The following is a 16,050-nucleotide window of genomic DNA, read 5'->3' on the forward strand; positions in this document are numbered from 1 at the left end:
TTTGATGTTCGCCGAATAACAATTGTTTGTTCTCGATTCATTTCAAGTTTTAACATATGACTTGTAACTGAAGCAGTTAAGAGTTTTTTCTCGTGCTCTCAAAACTCGTTGTTACCTAGTGAATCATATAATATTCAATAATGCCATACCATTTGAATGGATCGAAGATTTCAAATTGACGACATTTGTGCCGGTAACCTGTGTATTACAAGGATCATTGAGAAAATACATACTTTCACATTGTGCCGGTAGCTTTCATTAGCAATGCTTCACAATTTACAGGTACGAGGGCTTGACCAGCATCTCCTCCGGATCTTTCCACACTGGGGAGTCCTTAACTGTACAAATAAGATTCACATGCGCAAAATATGTGCTAGACTACGCACTGCAAATGGAAACAAGTTGTCACCCCCATTTATCCAAAAATAATATACTTGTTATAGATATCCGTGTAGAATATTATATTACGAGGGGCGGAGAGCGTGTGTACGGCAAAGTAGGAACGGGTACAGCAACGTAGCAGCACAAGCAAGACGATGATTGGAACTGCAACTTACCCCCACACATTCACAGAAGCCTTTTTCTTTCCCCTGCTGGTGTTCATGAAAGCACTTTGAATTGAAGTGAAAAAGCCATGAAATTACGAAGGCAAGGATCATGCAGGCAAGAAGGAAATTCATAATGCAGCGGCCATGCCACATGGTTCAGGTTTCAACCTGGATCATGGGTGCTGGTACTGATGCGGCTGTGGCAGTACTGCTATTTGCCTCGTTTATCTGGCCACTGGAAATGTTGAATGCAGTTACTCCACAGATCTCGCAGGTTCTTCAAATCAAATAAATAAAATTATGCATAGGCAGAAAATAACATATCAGTCAGACAAGACAAGTAATTACAACCATAACGCAACATAATGAAGAAACGTACCATGAGGATTTTGAACAAACATAATGAAGTGTAACCAACAGCATACAAATATAAAAAATATAGAGGAAAATGCTATACAATCACTGTAAGTGATTTCAAAGGCCATCAATCTTCTATTTCTGTTTCTGGAAAAAAGTCATGTCGTCAAGATGTCGTTCCATTTGCTTACCATGATGAGTAAAATGAAATTTGAACTAGCTTGCTGTTCTTGCATATCTTCTCCTCATCCTAGTGACCAAGCAAGTCAGTCTTGACCAATCCATCTATGATGTATTGTATTATCATGTGATGCAGCTTATCTAGATTATACTAGCAACGGTGCCCGCGCGATGCTGCGGGTTTAAAATTGTAGATGTTCAAATCTATTTACAACTGTTACCAATTTGAATGAGATGTACAAAGAATTTGTGCAAGCTGGACACATGGAATATCAATAGTGACATAATTTTTTCTTAAGACATTGGAAAAACTAAGTTAAAACTTGTAATCACACAACTCTTCAATCACATGACACAAAACACAACTACTGTTCACAAAAATGTATTAGCCAAGAATGGAAAATCACCAACGATGAAATGTGGTAACAAATCAATAACCTCACTTATATAGCTTTAGGATTAACTATGCTAATTTGTTTATGTAAGTGATCTGTCTGCCCACATTTTTCCTTTTTTTTAGCAGACAATAGACATATTTTGTTTTTTTTTAAATGTACGATGACATATAATACTATAACAGAATGATGAAACAAAACAGGTTAATTTTTTAGCACAACATGGGTTAAAATTACCTACATTTTACATATGCAGATTAAGGGAAGTGGTGGCAAACCTTGTAATTTGTGCAAGTTGATCATCTGCAATATCAACAGTGACATAATTTGTTGTTAAGGCACTGGAAAAATTATATTAGAACCCGTAATTACATGACACTCGAATCACATGATAGAAAACCACAGAGAATAGAAATTGAAAAAATAGAAGTTGATAGAAATTGAAAAAAAAAAAGAAATTGAACACATTAAGTCTTCACAAAACTCCCAAGAATGAAAAATAAGCAAAAATACAGATTACCAATGAAGAAATGAGGAAACCTATCAGCAACCTAAATTGTACGCTCATTTTAAATAAGTATGATAGAGAGTTAACATTATAATCAAATTTGATGAGCCCAACTGGAGCAAATTGAATACTAACATTCAAAGTGGATTAAAACGATGAGAATATGCTTTAAATAAGTATTAAGTTTGTATTTATGTGTAGTACAATTGTGTGGGATTAGAAATTGAATATACTATCTTATAACTGAATGATCATGCAAGGAAAATTACCGTGAGATTGTAAGGAGCATGGAAAAGTAATCTAAACAATTAACATTACTGATTAGTAGTTAACTTCTTAGCATTTTCATTGTAAAAATTAAATATAAGGGTGTAAAAAGATGGATCAGATTTAGTTGGCTTGGTAATTTTCCAAGTTATTTCAGTCTTCATCATTTGCAGGAATAACATCACTTCCATCTTTCAACTGTTACTAATTTATACACAGACTTTCTTCTTTTGACCTATTCTAAATGCATGATTAATCACTTGACTATACACTGAGTGGTTTAAGATGGACATCCAAAAGTATAAACAGAGATGCTACCACCAAAGATGCACCCTCTCCACATGCTTTAGCCAAATAACACGTTAGGAGTGGGGGTACCATTAAATCTAATTAATGAGTGATGGGAATGGTTTATGGATAGATTTAACAATTCCACCATTACTAAGGTGTTCTTTGGCTTAATTAAAGCTCATGGAGAGGGTATATCTCTGGTGGGGACATCTATAGTCATACTTTTGGATGTCCAACTTAAACCCTTAGTGTGCAGGCAAGCAATTAGCCACGTATTGAGACCAGGTGAAAATAGGATAGTATGTATGTGTGTGTGTGTGTGTACATATATTGGTAGTAGTTAACTCCCCCAAAGAGAAACAATAGCAAACATTGAATTTAAACGCAAAATGCCAACGAAAGAAAACCAAGAAAATCTAAAAAATTTCACATACCATTGGATCCTTGCGAAACCTATTTGTTGAAGCTGCAGCTTGGTTGTTGACTTTGTGATTTCTTCTCTCTTTTTTTAGTGTGTAATTGTTAGACAAAGCTTGTAACATCTTATTCCATACCTAGACATCAATCATACAAACTTCATTCATTAGAATATGACTGATCTTTCTGAAATTCCATGAATTGTAATTTTTTACCAAAAAAATTGACAGAGGTCAATATCACACTCTCAACCAAACATTAAAAAAGTGGAGGGACAAAACAAACAGGTTTTAGTCCTCACTATAGTTAAAATAGTTATGTTATTTGACAATTAAATAGCACTGATAGGTATCATCTACAACAACAACAACAACAAAGCCTTTTCCCACTAAGTGGGGTTGGCTATATGAATCCTAGAACGCCATTGCGCTCGGTTTTGTGTCATGTCCTCCGTTAGATCCAAGTACTCTAAGCCTTTTCTTAGAGTCTCTTCCAAAGTTTTCCTAAGTCTTCCTCTACTCCTTCGGCCCTGAACCTCTGTCCCGTAGTCACATCTTCGAACCGGAGCGTCAGTCGGCCTTCTTTGCACATGTCCAAATCACCAGAACCGATTTTCTCTCATCTTTCCTTCAATTTCGGCTACTCCTACTTTACCTCGGATATCCTCATTCTCAATCTTATCCTTTCTCGTGTGCCCACACATCCCACGAAGCATCCTCATCTCCGCTACACCCATTTTGTGTACGTGTTGATGTTTCACCGCCCAACATTCTGTGCCATACAACATCGCTGGCCTTATTGCCGTCCTATAAAATTTTCCCTTGAGCTTCAGTGGCCTACGACGGTCACACAACACGCCGGATGCACTCTTACACTTCATCCATCCAGCTCGTATTCTATGGTTAAGATCTCCATCTAATTCTCCGTTCTCTTGCAAGATAGATCCTAGGTAGCGAAAACGGTCGCTTTTGTGATCTTCGCTAGATTGCTCCGGTCATTAGTGTGGATAAGTATATAAATGGATAGAGATAGGAAAACAAACACAAGATGTACGTGGTTCGGCCAGATTGGCTACGTCCACGGAATAGAAGAGTTCTCATTAATTGTGAAGGGTTTACACAAGTACATAGGTTCAAGCTCTCCTTTAGTGAGTACAAGTGAATGATTTAGTACAAATGACATTAGGAAATATTGTGGGAGAATGATCTCGTAATCACGAAACTTCTAAGTATCGGAGTGTGGTATCATCTTGACTTGCCTTATCTGTCTCATAGGTAGATGTGGCAGCTTCTCTGGAAGTACTCTTCCTCCATCCAGAGGTGGTATCTTTAACTGGTGGAGATGCACAAGGTAATGTATCAATTTCACTTGAAGCTTACTTGTAGTTTCAGGCTTGGTCAAGCGCGATACAAACCATGTAGTAGGAGTCCCCCAAGTCGCCGAGCTAGGGGATCTGCTGAAAGAGGTGACAGACAAGGTAAGCAATCAGAGCTCCGGCTGATTGTTCACCTTCTCCCCATCTTGGGGCAGCATGAAGGATAAAGAGAAGAAAAATGAGAAGAGATGATATGGGATACTTTTGCTTTTGAAGAAGTAACTTTCCACAGGCTTATTCTTGAACTGAGCTGGAGGGTTTTCTGGTTTCCTCCAGAGTATAAGGCCGACTGAAGAATTTGAGGGTCAAAACAAGTCCATCAAATCTAGAGTACGTTCGACCCTGCTGATATGGGATACTTTTGCTTTTGACCAAGTAATGGATGTATCGGCACGTGTGCTGTTACGTTTGTCTCCACATGCTTCCTTGTATCCTTCGCACTTGCCCTATCTGTTCCTCAAGCAGATGCGGTATCTTCCCTGGAAACATAAGATGTTGAAGATGAGTGCTCGAGAGCAATGCCAGGTAAGTAATCAGGTAAGGGGTTCCAGGCAGTCAGTTCCTGGCTGGGAGCTTGATTTCAAGTGCTGACTGATTGCTCTCTTTCTCCTTGTCTTGCAGGTAAAAACAAGGCCAAAGGAAAAGACAGGGAAAAAGCATGATATGGGATACTCTTGCTTTTAACCCTGATGATATGACATATTCTTGCTCTAGTATAGCTTGTTTGCAGAGGTATTATCGGGGGGAAAGAAAGCTGAATATTTCGAAAGGCTTCGTTGGGAGTGCCCTCTCATATATGAGGAAGGGTTGAGCATTTTTGCAGGTCTGCCTGTCCGTTGGGGATGGAGGTCGACATATATAGGAGTCTCCCTAACAACAAGTAGTAATGCTATTCCTTTACCCTGCTTGGTCATAGCACGGTAGTGGGAGCTGCCAGCTTTATATGTTTTAACTCTGTCAGAGCACTTTGAAAAAGTGGTATGTGGTATCTGGCTCTCGAGATTCGGAGAACGATGCTTCTTCGATTTTTGAGAAAGCAATCATGCTGGGGGTCTAGCTCTCGAGATTCGGGGAGCAGTGTCTCTTCGATTTTTGAGAAAGTAATCATGTTGGGAGTCTGGCTCTCGAGATTCGGAGGGCGGTGCCTCTTCGATTTTGGAGTAAGCAATCTTGTTGGGAATGTTTTCTCGGATGTGAGTAAAAGTTGGGCATGTTTGCTAGTCTACCTTGCCACGAAGCACGGAGGTTGACACACAGGGACTTTCCAATTATCCAGCAGTGGTACTGTTCCTTTACCCTTGTGGGTAATAATATGGTAGCTAGACCTTCAAAATTTATGTGTCTAAACTTTGTTAGTATTGTTTCTTTGCTATTCTTTTACCTTTCTTGGTCAGAGCGATGTAGTGGGAGCTGCAAGCTTCACGTGCTCAACTTTGGCAGAGACTTTGGCAAAGTTATCTGTGGTACCCATGAGCTATTGTTGCGTGTGGGAAGTGGGTGATTGAACAGTAAGATTCATGTGCTTTCTACTTCACCAGAAGTCTTCGACAGAATGCCCATAATTTCCGCAAAGCTGAGTGTGCGTGTGACAGGTGCTGACAAGGCTAGAAAAGTAGGTGCCTCTTCGATTTCTGAGATCGGCCCTCGTGGTCTCTGAGCAGCCCAACTTTTGAGAAAGCGAGCGTCTCTTCGATTGCTTCGGAGAACGATGCATGCCTCTTCGATTTTTGAGGAAGCAATCATGCTGGGGGTCTGACTCTCGAGATTTGGGGAGCAGTGTCTCTTCGATTTTTGAGAAAGTAATCATGTTGGGAGTCTGGCTCTCGAGATTCGAAGGGCGGTGCCTTTTCGATTTTGGAGCAAGCAATCTTGGTGGGAGTGTTTTCTCGAATGTGAGTAAAGGTTTGGCATGTTTGCTAGTCTACCTTGCCACGAAGCACAGAGGTTGACACACAGGGACTTTCCAATTATCCAGCAATGGTACTGTTCCTTTACCCTCTCTTCGATTTTTGAGAAAGTAGTCATGTTGGGAATCTGGCTCTCGAGATTCGGAGGACGGTGCCTCTTCGATTTTGGAGCAAGCAATCTTATTGGGAGTGTTTTCTCGACTGTGAGTAAAGGTTGGGCATGTTTGCTAGTCTACCTTGCCACGAGGCACAGAGGTTGACACACAGGGACTTTCCAATTATCCAGCAGTGGTACTATTCCTTTACCCTTGTGGGTAATAATATGGTAGCTAGACCTTCAAAATTTATGGGTCTAAACTTTGTTAGTGCTGTTTCTTTGCTATTCTTTTACCCTTCTAGGTCAGAGCGATGTAGTGGGAGCTACAAGCTTCACGTGCTCAACTTTGGCAAAGAACTTTGGCAAAGTTATCTGTGGTACCCATGAGCTATTGTTGCGTGTGGGAAGTGGGTGATTGGACAGTAAGATTCATGTGTTTTCTACTTCCCCAGAAATATTCGACAGAATACCCATAATTTCAGTAAAGCTGAGTGTGCGTGTGACAGGTGCTGACAAGGCTGAAAAAGTAGGTGCCTCTTCGATTTCTGAGATCGGCCCTCGTGGTCTCTGAGGAGCCTAGCTTTTGAGAAAGCGAGCGCCTTTTCGATTTCTGAGATCGGCTTTCGTGGTCTTTGAGCAGCCCAACTTTTGAGAAAGCAAACACCTCTTCGATTTATGAGATCAACCCTCGTGGTCTCTAAGCAGCCCAGCTTTTGAGAAAGCAAACGCCTCTTCGATTTCTGAGCAGGCGCCTCTTCGATGTCTGAAGCTCCGTCGAGTGCAGCTTTTTATAGGGGTTGGCATTAAGTTCCAAAGCACACTTGAATCTCCACCAGTAGAAGCTCCATTCTTGCACTTCTAAGATCTTGATTTGTCCGACCTCTTCTCTCTTCAACACCTTTGAAAATGTCTGGCCCCTCCGACCGTCGTTTTGACTTGAACCTTGTTGAAGAGGCAACCCCGCCTTCTCCAGACAACATATGGCGCCCATCCTTCGTCTCCCTTACTGGTCCTCTTACCGTTGGGGATTCCGTGATGAAGAATGATATGACCGCTGCGGTGGTGGCCAGGAACCTTCTCACTCCCAAAGATAACAGACTACTTTCCAAACGGTCTGATGAGTTAGCTGTTAAGGATTCGCTGGCTCTCAGTGTTCAGTGTGCAGGTTATGTGTCTAATATGGCCCAACGCCTATTTGCTCGAACCCGCCAAGTTGAATTATTGGCGGCCGAAGTGATGAGTCTCAAACAGGAGATTAGAGGGCTCAAGCATGAGAATAAACAGTTGCACCGGCTCGCACATGACTATGCTACAAACATGAAGAGGAAGCTTGACCAGATGAAGGAAACTGATGGTCAGGTTTTACTTGATCATCAGAGATTTGTGGGTTTGTTCCAAAGGCATTTATTGCCTTCGTCTTCTGGGGTTGTACCGCGTAATGAAGCTCCAAATGATCAACCTCTGATGCCTCCTCCTTCTAGGGTTCTGTCCAGTACTGAGGCTCCGAATGATCCCCCTCCGATGCCTTCTCTTTCTGGGGCTCTACCGACTGCTGAGACTTCTCCTAAGCAACCTTTGTGAAGGCTCCATCTTGTTTGTTTATTTTAACTCATGTATATGTACATATTTGTAGCTTATCGGGGATATCAATAAATAAGCTTTCCTTCATTTCAACATATTGTGTTAAATACACCAAAGCCTTCTTCGCTAAGTTCTCTGAATTTTCTTTTGTTGAAGCTTGTATGTTGAAGCTTTCTGAGTGGAGCATGTAGGTTGGGGTAGTGTTCCCTTAATTTTCCGAGTGAGGAAAACTTCTCGGTTGGAGACTTGGAAAATCCAAGTCACTGAGTGGGATCGGCTATATGAATCTTAGAACGCCATTGTGCTCGGTCTTGTATCATGTCCTTCGTTAGATCCAAGTACAGTCTTTTCTTAGAGTCTCTTCCAAAGTTTTCCTAGGTCTTCCTCTACCCCTTCGGCCCTGAACCTCTGTCCCATAGTCACATCTTCTAATCGGAGCGTCAGTAGGCCTTCTTTGCACATGTCCAAACCACCGTAACCGATTTTCTCTCATCTTTCCTTCAATTTCGGCTACTCCTACTTTACCCCGGATATCCTTATTCATAATCTTATCCTTTCTCGTGTGCCCACACATCCAACGAAGCATCCTCATCTCCGCTACACCCATTTTGTGTACGTGTTGATGCTTCACCGCCCAACATTCTGTGCCATACAGCATCGCCGGCCTTATTGCCGTCCTATAAAATTTTCCCTTGAGCTTCAGTGGCATCCGGCGGTCACACAACACGCCAGATGCACTCTTCCACTTCATCCATCCAGCTTGTATTCTATGGTTGAGATCTCCATCTAATTCTCCGTTCTTTTGCAAGATAGATCCTAGGTAATGAAAACGGTCGCTCTTTGGTATTTCTTGATCTCCGATCCTCACCCCTAACTCGTTTTGGCCTCCATTTGCACTGAACTTGCACTCCATATATTCTGTCTTTGATCGGCTTAGGCGAAGACCTTTAGATTCCAACACTTCTCTCCAAAGGTTAAGCTTTGCATTTACCCCCTCCTGAGTTTCATCTATCAACACTATATCGTCTGCGAAAAGCATACACCAAGGAATATCATTTTGAATATTTCCTGTTAACTCATCCATTACCAACGCAAAAAGGTAAGGACTTAAGGATGAGCCTTGATGTAATCCAACAGTTATGGGAAAGCTTTCGGTTTGTCCTTCATGAGTTCTTACGGCAGTCTTTGCTCCTTCATACATATCCTTTATAGCTTGGATATATGCTACTCGTACTCCTTTCTTCTCTAAAATCCTCAAAAGAATGTCTCTTGGGACCCTATCATACGCTTTTTCCAAATCTATAAAGACCATGTGTAAATCCTTTTTCCCATCTCTATATCTTTCCATCAATCTTCGTAAGAGATAGATTGCCTCCATGGTTGAGCGCCCTGGCATAAAACCGAATTGGTTGTCCGAAACCCGTGTCTCTTGCCTCAATCTATGCTCAATGACTCTCCCAGAGCTTCATTGTATGACTCATTAACTTAATACCTCTATAGTTCATGCAATTTTGTACGTCGCTCTTATTCTTGTAGATAGGCATCAAAGTGCTCGTTCGCCACTCATTTGGCATCTTCTTCGTTTTCAAAATCCTATTGAAAAGGTCAGTGAGCCATGTTATACCTGTCTCTCCCAAAACTTTCCACACTTCGATTGGTATATCGTCTGGGCCTATTGCTTTTCTATGCTTCATCTTCTTCAAAGCTACAACCACTTCTTCCTTCCGGATTCGACGATACTGATAGGTATCATCTGGATTAAGAAAATTAGTCATTGAAGAATCTCCAAGAAATTATCAAAGTGGATTCAAATTTATGAAATTTTTATTGAAATAAACTAAAAAAAGTAATAGAAATCAAGCTAACCTGTGTTTGGTATATGGAAGATACTGGATCTCCTTTTGGCCTTTGTAAATGACATGTTGTTCATTGTGTACAAAGCTAAAAAAACACTGTAAAAATGTTAATCTAGGCCAGAAAAAGTATATATAGAGTGTATTATGTAAATATTTTCATATAAAGTAAGAATATTTAAAACAATTAATTGCAAAAAAACAAAATTTCAAGGATAAGTCAGAGAAATCTTTGAAGCAGAGAAATATAACAAAAGTTTTTCCAATTGTAGCCATGCATAAACCACTAAAAAAGCCAAGTATATTGACATAGCTGGAATGCTAACCAGAAGACATTAGGTTACGTGGATAAAAATGGATTCAAATAGAATTGAAAAAGGGTAGAAACAAATTTTTCGGATTGAAATTGACACATGTATAGCAAAGAACATTAAGTTTTAACTTTTAAGCATATCAACTCATGAAGCATCCCAACATATATATGGAAAAAGAATGATACCAATACCAGCATACACATGTAAAAGCAATTATTAACACAACTAACAAACATTTGTAAATTAAAAATTTTGCACTATTTAACAGCCCGACTCACCTTTCCCCTTTTTTTTCTCAATTTGAACAAGACCACTTTGCAGCTCATATAAAGTGCTTCCATACCAATCTGCAGCAAAAAGTGAAATTACAAATTAAACACACACAAAACAGTAAAAGTAAAGTATTTTTCTTTCCATTCAAAGCAATGCATAACTGAAAAAAGTATAATTGTAAAAAAGATTAAACTTTTTTTTTCAAAGCAGCCTCTCCATAAATGGGGGTAAGGCTAGCCGACATTCACCTCTCCCAGACCCTGCCTAAAGCGGGAGCCTTGTGCACTGGGTACGACCTTTTTTTTATATACAGTCTAAAACCCAACGTTTATAAACAGTCGCATTTTTTGTCAAAATTGTATTTGCTTTACCTCCATAAGTTTGATTTCTTTTCAGTGTTTTTTAGAGCTTGACGAAACCATGAAGAGACAAACAACAGCACTCAACTGTTTTTGCAACCTTGTAACCAGTTACACAAATAAGAATGCAGCATTTCTATTAAAGCATGTAATTCTCCTCTTCCTATATTCTTCCCCTTTCTCTAGCTAAATAAAAATTTCCAAAACTATGTACCAAAAGCTCAAAAGTGGGATTCAAAGAGTCAAAATGTTCAAATGCTATATTTTTATTAGGACTTCATAGTCTATTTAACACTTGGTTTCTCGAGTAGTAAGTTTCCCATTCTTTGTCTAGTTAATTTCACACGCCTACAACAAATAAAATAGTTGAATAATTTCAGTATAATTACCAAATTTTGACCATTCAACGCTGAATCTCCTTTTTTTATGTACCTACTAAAGTACACATATGAATATCAAAACAAAAACCTCCAATTATCATAGCATTCCCTTTCTATCTTTATTTTTGAAAAAGAAAACACAAATGGAAGAAAAAATTCCACAATTTGAACTTGTAACTCATAACCACAGAGAGTCAACAACACTTCAATTATATAAGAAGGGAAAGAGGGTGCAAATAAGTGATGCTCAATTGAAATCACTGCCTAGTTGTCAACTCTTTAGTGAGTTTATCCCAATCAACAACACCTTCCAAAAACTCTGCATGTATACCACGGAATGAAAACACTTTATACTCCAACCAACTTAACCCAGATAACATATGAAGTCATCCAACAGTTGCAGGGGGGGAATGAAAACTGTATCTAATGGCACAACAACATAAAGTTATTTGTGGCAAATCTTACCATCATATGCGTCTCGAACCATTTGATATCTAACGAATCCTGAAAAAAAAGAGTCAGCCGAAATCATGAAACCAAAAAATCAGAATGTTTACAGAGTATTCCTTGAAGCAAAAGCATGCGCGGGACATTCACTTAAAAAAATGAAAAGCTTTCAGTACCCAAATAGCTAAAAGCCGAGAACAAAAAAAAAACAGTACCTTTGCGGGTTTGGAGCTCTTTTCTTATAAATATTATAGTATTGGTGTGGCGCCTCAATTCGTGGTGTTTCCGTCGATAACAATCGAAGGTGGGGCAGCTGGTTTGGGTGAAGAAGAAGAGGAGGATCCAAGCCTACAAACAGAATCACAAAAAACAAACATAAACATAAAACCCATCTGCAAACGATCGGATCGGAATCGAAACGAAAGAGAATGAGAGATCTAAACAAAGGCAAACACAGACGGAGAGAGAGGAGAAAAGAAGACGAAAGGGAAATGCCCAGATCAGAAAACCACCACAAAGAAAAAAAAGGCGGAATCGAAGCGAATAGATCAACGATGAAAGACGCGTGGCCAACATGGGCAAAAAGGACTTTCCACTGCACAAAAAAGGAATCAATGCTTTGAGCCATGAAAAAACAGAGGGCATTTCCGACCAAACACTGTTCACGAACAGTGAAAAACAGTACCGGGGAAACCGAGTTTTAGTATATAGGTAATTTCCCGTAGCCTAAGTTTGGATATTTCCTTTGCAGAGGGTATAGCGTGCAAGGTCCTAAGAACTTTACCAAATTATCATCCTTCGGAGTATAGAAAATCTCCCAAATATATAAGCGAAATAAACTTGTGATGGAATCAAAGAATGCAAATGCTCATCATCATTTACTAATCCATATGCATAATGTAAACATTTACATCTTTATTAGAAGCATACATAAAAAATACATGGCACACAAGATATCCACTTTTCGACCTAGGAGCTCAATTCTTGCATACAAACACACTTCCTTTAGCTTGCTTTGGACCTCGCACTTTCCACTAATGTAAATGCCACATAAAGTGTGACTGTAAAAACTATAAACGTAGAACGATCGATATGTTTGAGTTCAGATGGACTGTAATAGTGGTGACTACAAGATTTGTTCTTTACTAGATTTTCTCGTATTTCATATGAGCATACGCATTCTACTATATAAGTGATCTGCTTCATTCAGCATTCCAGTAAGAAGCAAAATGATAAGAACAATTGTGACAATTACATCAAAAAAAAGAAGCTAATTAGCAAGTAATCATTCGAATAAGCTGAACTCAGGAACCTAAACACTATCAATATGAATAAGCTGAACTCAGGAACCTAAACACTATCAAGATGGTCTCTGTTGTAGCATGCCCATAGTAAGATCAAAAGGATGTTAGGATGCCACTTGTCATCATCTCAATATGACAAATGTAAGGTTGAGATGCTCTAGTAGTAGATAAGATTGTTGTAAGTTGTTAGATGATAGCTTACAGAGGAAGCTAAGTAGTTTACATATAAGGCAGTCGGTTGTAATTGGGAGGGGGTCATTGGAATAATCTCTGTGTAATACAAGAAAGTACTATGCAATTGTGAAGAAGCCGAGCAAGGTTTTAACATTGGTATCAGCCAGTGTCGATTCCTCTCAATCCTTCATTGTTGTATGCCTCGCCGACCCCGGAATCGCGAGTGTCGACTTTGGAAACCATGCTCGCCGATCTCAAAGCTGAGTTCAAGAACAGCCAAGAGATGATCATGATGCAGATGGATGCATTATTTGTGGCTTTTATCGTTATTGAAATCTTGTTGGAATTTCGACATTTATTGATCATAATGCATCCATCTGCATCTCCGTTGTATCATTACCCTGTACAAAGAAAGTGGCTCGAAGTCTTGAGAAGCAACATAACCAACAATCACACCGCGGCATTTGGGTGCTCCATTAGAAATGGTGGGACTACGACCAGGAATCCCAGGTACATTACGTCTTGCTACAGTTAAAAGGGACAAATGCTCAAAATCAAATACATATTCGTGATATAACTTTGGCACTCTTATTTCTGATACATATTTGTGACTGAGCAGATAATCATAGATAAAATCTTTAAAAAAAAAAAAAAATATCACAATTTCAACCAGAAATTTCAATGGCTCTGACGTCAACGTTCTTCAACTCCGCCTTCGGAACAGTGACACTCAGAACTCCATTCTCCATGGCAGCCTTAATCTGATCAACCTTTGCGTTCTCCGGAAGCTGAAACCTCCTCAAGAACTTGCCGCTGCTCCTCTCCACTCTGTGCCACTTGTCGTTTTTATCCTCCTTCTCCACGTTCCTCTCTCCGCTGATCTTAAGCACCCTGTCGTCTTCCACCTCCACCTTCACCTCCTCTTTTTTCAGCCCCGGAACGTCCGCCTTGAACACATGGGCTTTGGGGGTCTCCTTCCAGTCGACCCTAGTGTTCACAAAAGCCGAATTCTCCAGAGAAAATTCAGGAAATGCGGAGAGTGATGAGGAGGAAGGGAACGGGAAATCCTTGAAAGGGTCCCACAGATTGAGGGAGAATGGGTCGAAGACGCTGCCGCTTCCTCGTCGGGAGTTGGGAATTAGCGACATTCTGAAAAACCGATGGGGTTGGTTTGGATGCAGAGAAATTTGAGAATTATTACAGAAATATTGCTTTTGCTGGACTGATTGCAAAATTAGCGGATTTGATATATTTATAAGGAACCGAAGAATTTTCTAGAACAGACTTGAGGATGAGGCTGGAAAAGTATGCGTGAGTTTCTCGAACTTTCTAGGATGCTTGAGAATAATTGGAACTTTCTTAGGTCGCTTAAGAATAATCCGACGTTTGTGTGAGTTACTCACATAACACGGTTGACTTCATGATGATGAATGGTGGACCCAAAAACCTAAGTGTGGGGGTTGTATGGGCCGTTCGATTTAATCGGACGGTTAAAACTGAAGATACTGTGCAAGTTATAAGCAGGGCGTTTGAATCTTTGATATGTATTATTTGGAGATACCACCCCTGGATGGAGGAAGAGTATTTCCAGAGAAGATGCCACATCTACCTATGAGACAGATAAGGCAAGTCAAGACGACACCACACTCCGATACTTAGAAGTTTCGTGATTACGAGATCATTCTCCCACAATATTTCCTAATGTCATTTGTACTAAATCATTCACTTGTACTCACTAAAGGAGAGCTTGAACCTATGTACTTGTGTAAACCCTTCACAATTAATGAGAACTCTTCTATTCCGTGGACGTAGCCAATCTGGGTGAACCACGTACATCTTGTGTTTGCCTTCCTATCTCTATCCATTTATATACTTATCCACACTAATGACCGGAGCAATCTAGCGAAGATCACAAAAAGCGACCGTTTTCGCTACCTAGGATCTATCTTGCAAGAGAACGGAGAATTAGATGGAGATCTCAACCATAGAATACGAGCTGGATGGATGAAGTGTAAGAGTGCATCCAGCGTGTTGTGTGACCGTCGTAGGCCACTGAAGCTCAAGGAAAATTTTATAGGACGGCAATAAGGCCAGCGATGTTGTATGGCACAGAATGTTGGGCGGTGAAGCATCAACACGTACACAAAATGGGTGTAGCGGAGATGAGGATGCTTCGTGGGATGTGTGGGCACACGAGAAAGGATAAGATTGGGAATGAGGATATCCGAGGTAAAGTAGGAGTAGCCGAAATTGTAGGAAAGATGAGAGAAAATCGGCTCCGGTGATTTGGACATGTGCAAAGAAGGCCGACTGACGCTCCGGTTCGAAGATGTGACTACGGGACAGAGGTTCAGGGCCGAAGGGGTAGAGGAAGACCTAGGAAAATTTTGGAAGAGACTCTAAGAAAAGACTTATAGTACTTGGATCTAACGGAGGACATGACACAAAACCGAGCGCAATGGCGTTCTAGGATTCATATAGCCGACCCCACTTAGTGGGAAAAGGCTTTGTTGTTGTTGTTGTTGTTGTATTGATAAATAATAATATTTACATTAAATTAACAATATCAACTAAATATCAATAACATTTAACATCTCATGAAGTAGCTTATCTAAAGGTAAAGGGAGTTATAGCCCAAACAAGCAAATTACGTACCAACAGTTAAGTAATATGATGGTCACTTAGTACTACATTCTAATGGTATTTTTCTTTATTTGAGAGTGAGAGGTTTTAGGTTCGATTCTCGTCAAAAGCGAATTCGAATCATATTATTGTTTAGGGTAAATTGCCAATTTAGTTCCTGAATTATCACCTTAGTGAAAATTAGGTTCCTAAACTATTTTTTTAAGAAAAATTAGTCCCTGAAATATAAAAATCTGCCAATTACATCCCTAATGTTATATTCGAAGCTACTATATTCAAATTTTCGTCAATTTAAGTTATATTACTTGCATGCATACACATTGAATGGTAGATTGGTAGTTCTTTATAAAGAAATAGTGTATAGAGTTAACTTTGGATGA

General features: G+C 39.9%; 3 protein-coding genes and 3 pseudogenes across 9 annotated transcripts in view; 3 read left to right on the forward strand and 3 right to left on the reverse strand.

The window, feature by feature from the left end:
* LOC126589103 (disease resistance protein At4g27190-like) overlaps window positions 1-16,050 on the forward strand; it is a 93,410-nt pseudogene that overhangs the window by 65,650 nt on the left and 11,710 nt on the right.
* Window positions 1-16,050, forward strand: part of LOC126589109 (disease resistance protein At4g27190-like) — a 98,546-nt pseudogene that overhangs the window by 34,814 nt on the left and 47,682 nt on the right.
* The window catches only part of LOC126589107 (disease resistance protein At4g27190-like), a 77,772-nt pseudogene that overhangs the window by 13,644 nt on the left and 48,078 nt on the right, over window positions 1-16,050 (forward strand).
* LOC126589164 (uncharacterized) overlaps window positions 1-16,050 on the reverse strand; it is a 42,811-nt gene that overhangs the window by 2,204 nt on the left and 24,557 nt on the right. The gene's annotated exons all lie outside the window — the stretch shown is intronic.
* On the reverse strand, window positions 1,238-12,055 carry LOC126589165 (uncharacterized). 7 transcript variants are annotated; one of them, XM_050254393.1, is made up of 7 exons: window positions 11,765-12,055; window positions 11,568-11,606; window positions 10,369-10,437; window positions 9,790-9,864; window positions 9,548-9,676; window positions 2,981-3,100; window positions 1,238-1,783 (listed from the first exon to the last, which is right to left on the reverse strand). In XM_050254393.1, exons 2-6 carry the CDS (start codon window positions 11,587-11,589, stop codon window positions 3,090-3,092), a joined length of 306 nt encoding a protein of 101 aa, XP_050110350.1. In that variant the 5' UTR covers window positions 11,590-11,606; window positions 11,765-12,055; the 3' UTR covers window positions 1,238-1,783; window positions 2,981-3,089. The 7 variants fall into 7 exon arrangements, 1 of the variants encoding a protein (XP_050110350.1); XR_007611724.1 differs by lacking the exon at window positions 9,548-9,676 and having other exon boundaries at window positions 2,981-3,088; XR_007611719.1 differs by lacking the exon at window positions 9,548-9,676.
* LOC126589148 (18.1 kDa class I heat shock protein-like) lies at window positions 13,468-14,249 on the reverse strand. Its single transcript, XM_050254377.1, has one exon. It carries the CDS (start codon window positions 14,173-14,175, stop codon window positions 13,693-13,695), a length of 483 nt encoding a protein of 160 aa, XP_050110334.1. The 5' UTR covers window positions 14,176-14,249; the 3' UTR covers window positions 13,468-13,692.

Source organism: Malus sylvestris, chromosome 11 (assembly GCF_916048215.2).
Source record: "Malus sylvestris chromosome 11, drMalSylv7.2, whole genome shotgun sequence".
NCBI classification, from domain to species: domain Eukaryota; kingdom Viridiplantae; phylum Streptophyta; class Magnoliopsida; order Rosales; family Rosaceae; genus Malus; species Malus sylvestris.

Bases quoted from the DNA above. Each gene is read 5' to 3' on its own strand.
- LOC126589165 (XM_050254393.1), bottom strand. From the start codon at position 11,589: ATGGTTCGAGACGCATATGATG. The intron at 10,438-11,567 runs GTAAGATTTGCC...TTTTTGCTGCAG, and splicing joins GGTTCGAGACGCATATGATG to ATTGGTATGGAAGCACTTTA. The intron at 9,865-10,368 runs GTGAGTCGGGCT...GTGTTTTTTTAG, and splicing joins TGAGAAAAAAAAGGGGAAAG to CTTTGTACACAATGAACAAC.
- LOC126589148 (XM_050254377.1), bottom strand. From the start codon at position 14,175: ATGTCGCTAATTCCCAACTCCCGACGAGGAAGCGGCAGCGTCTTCGAC.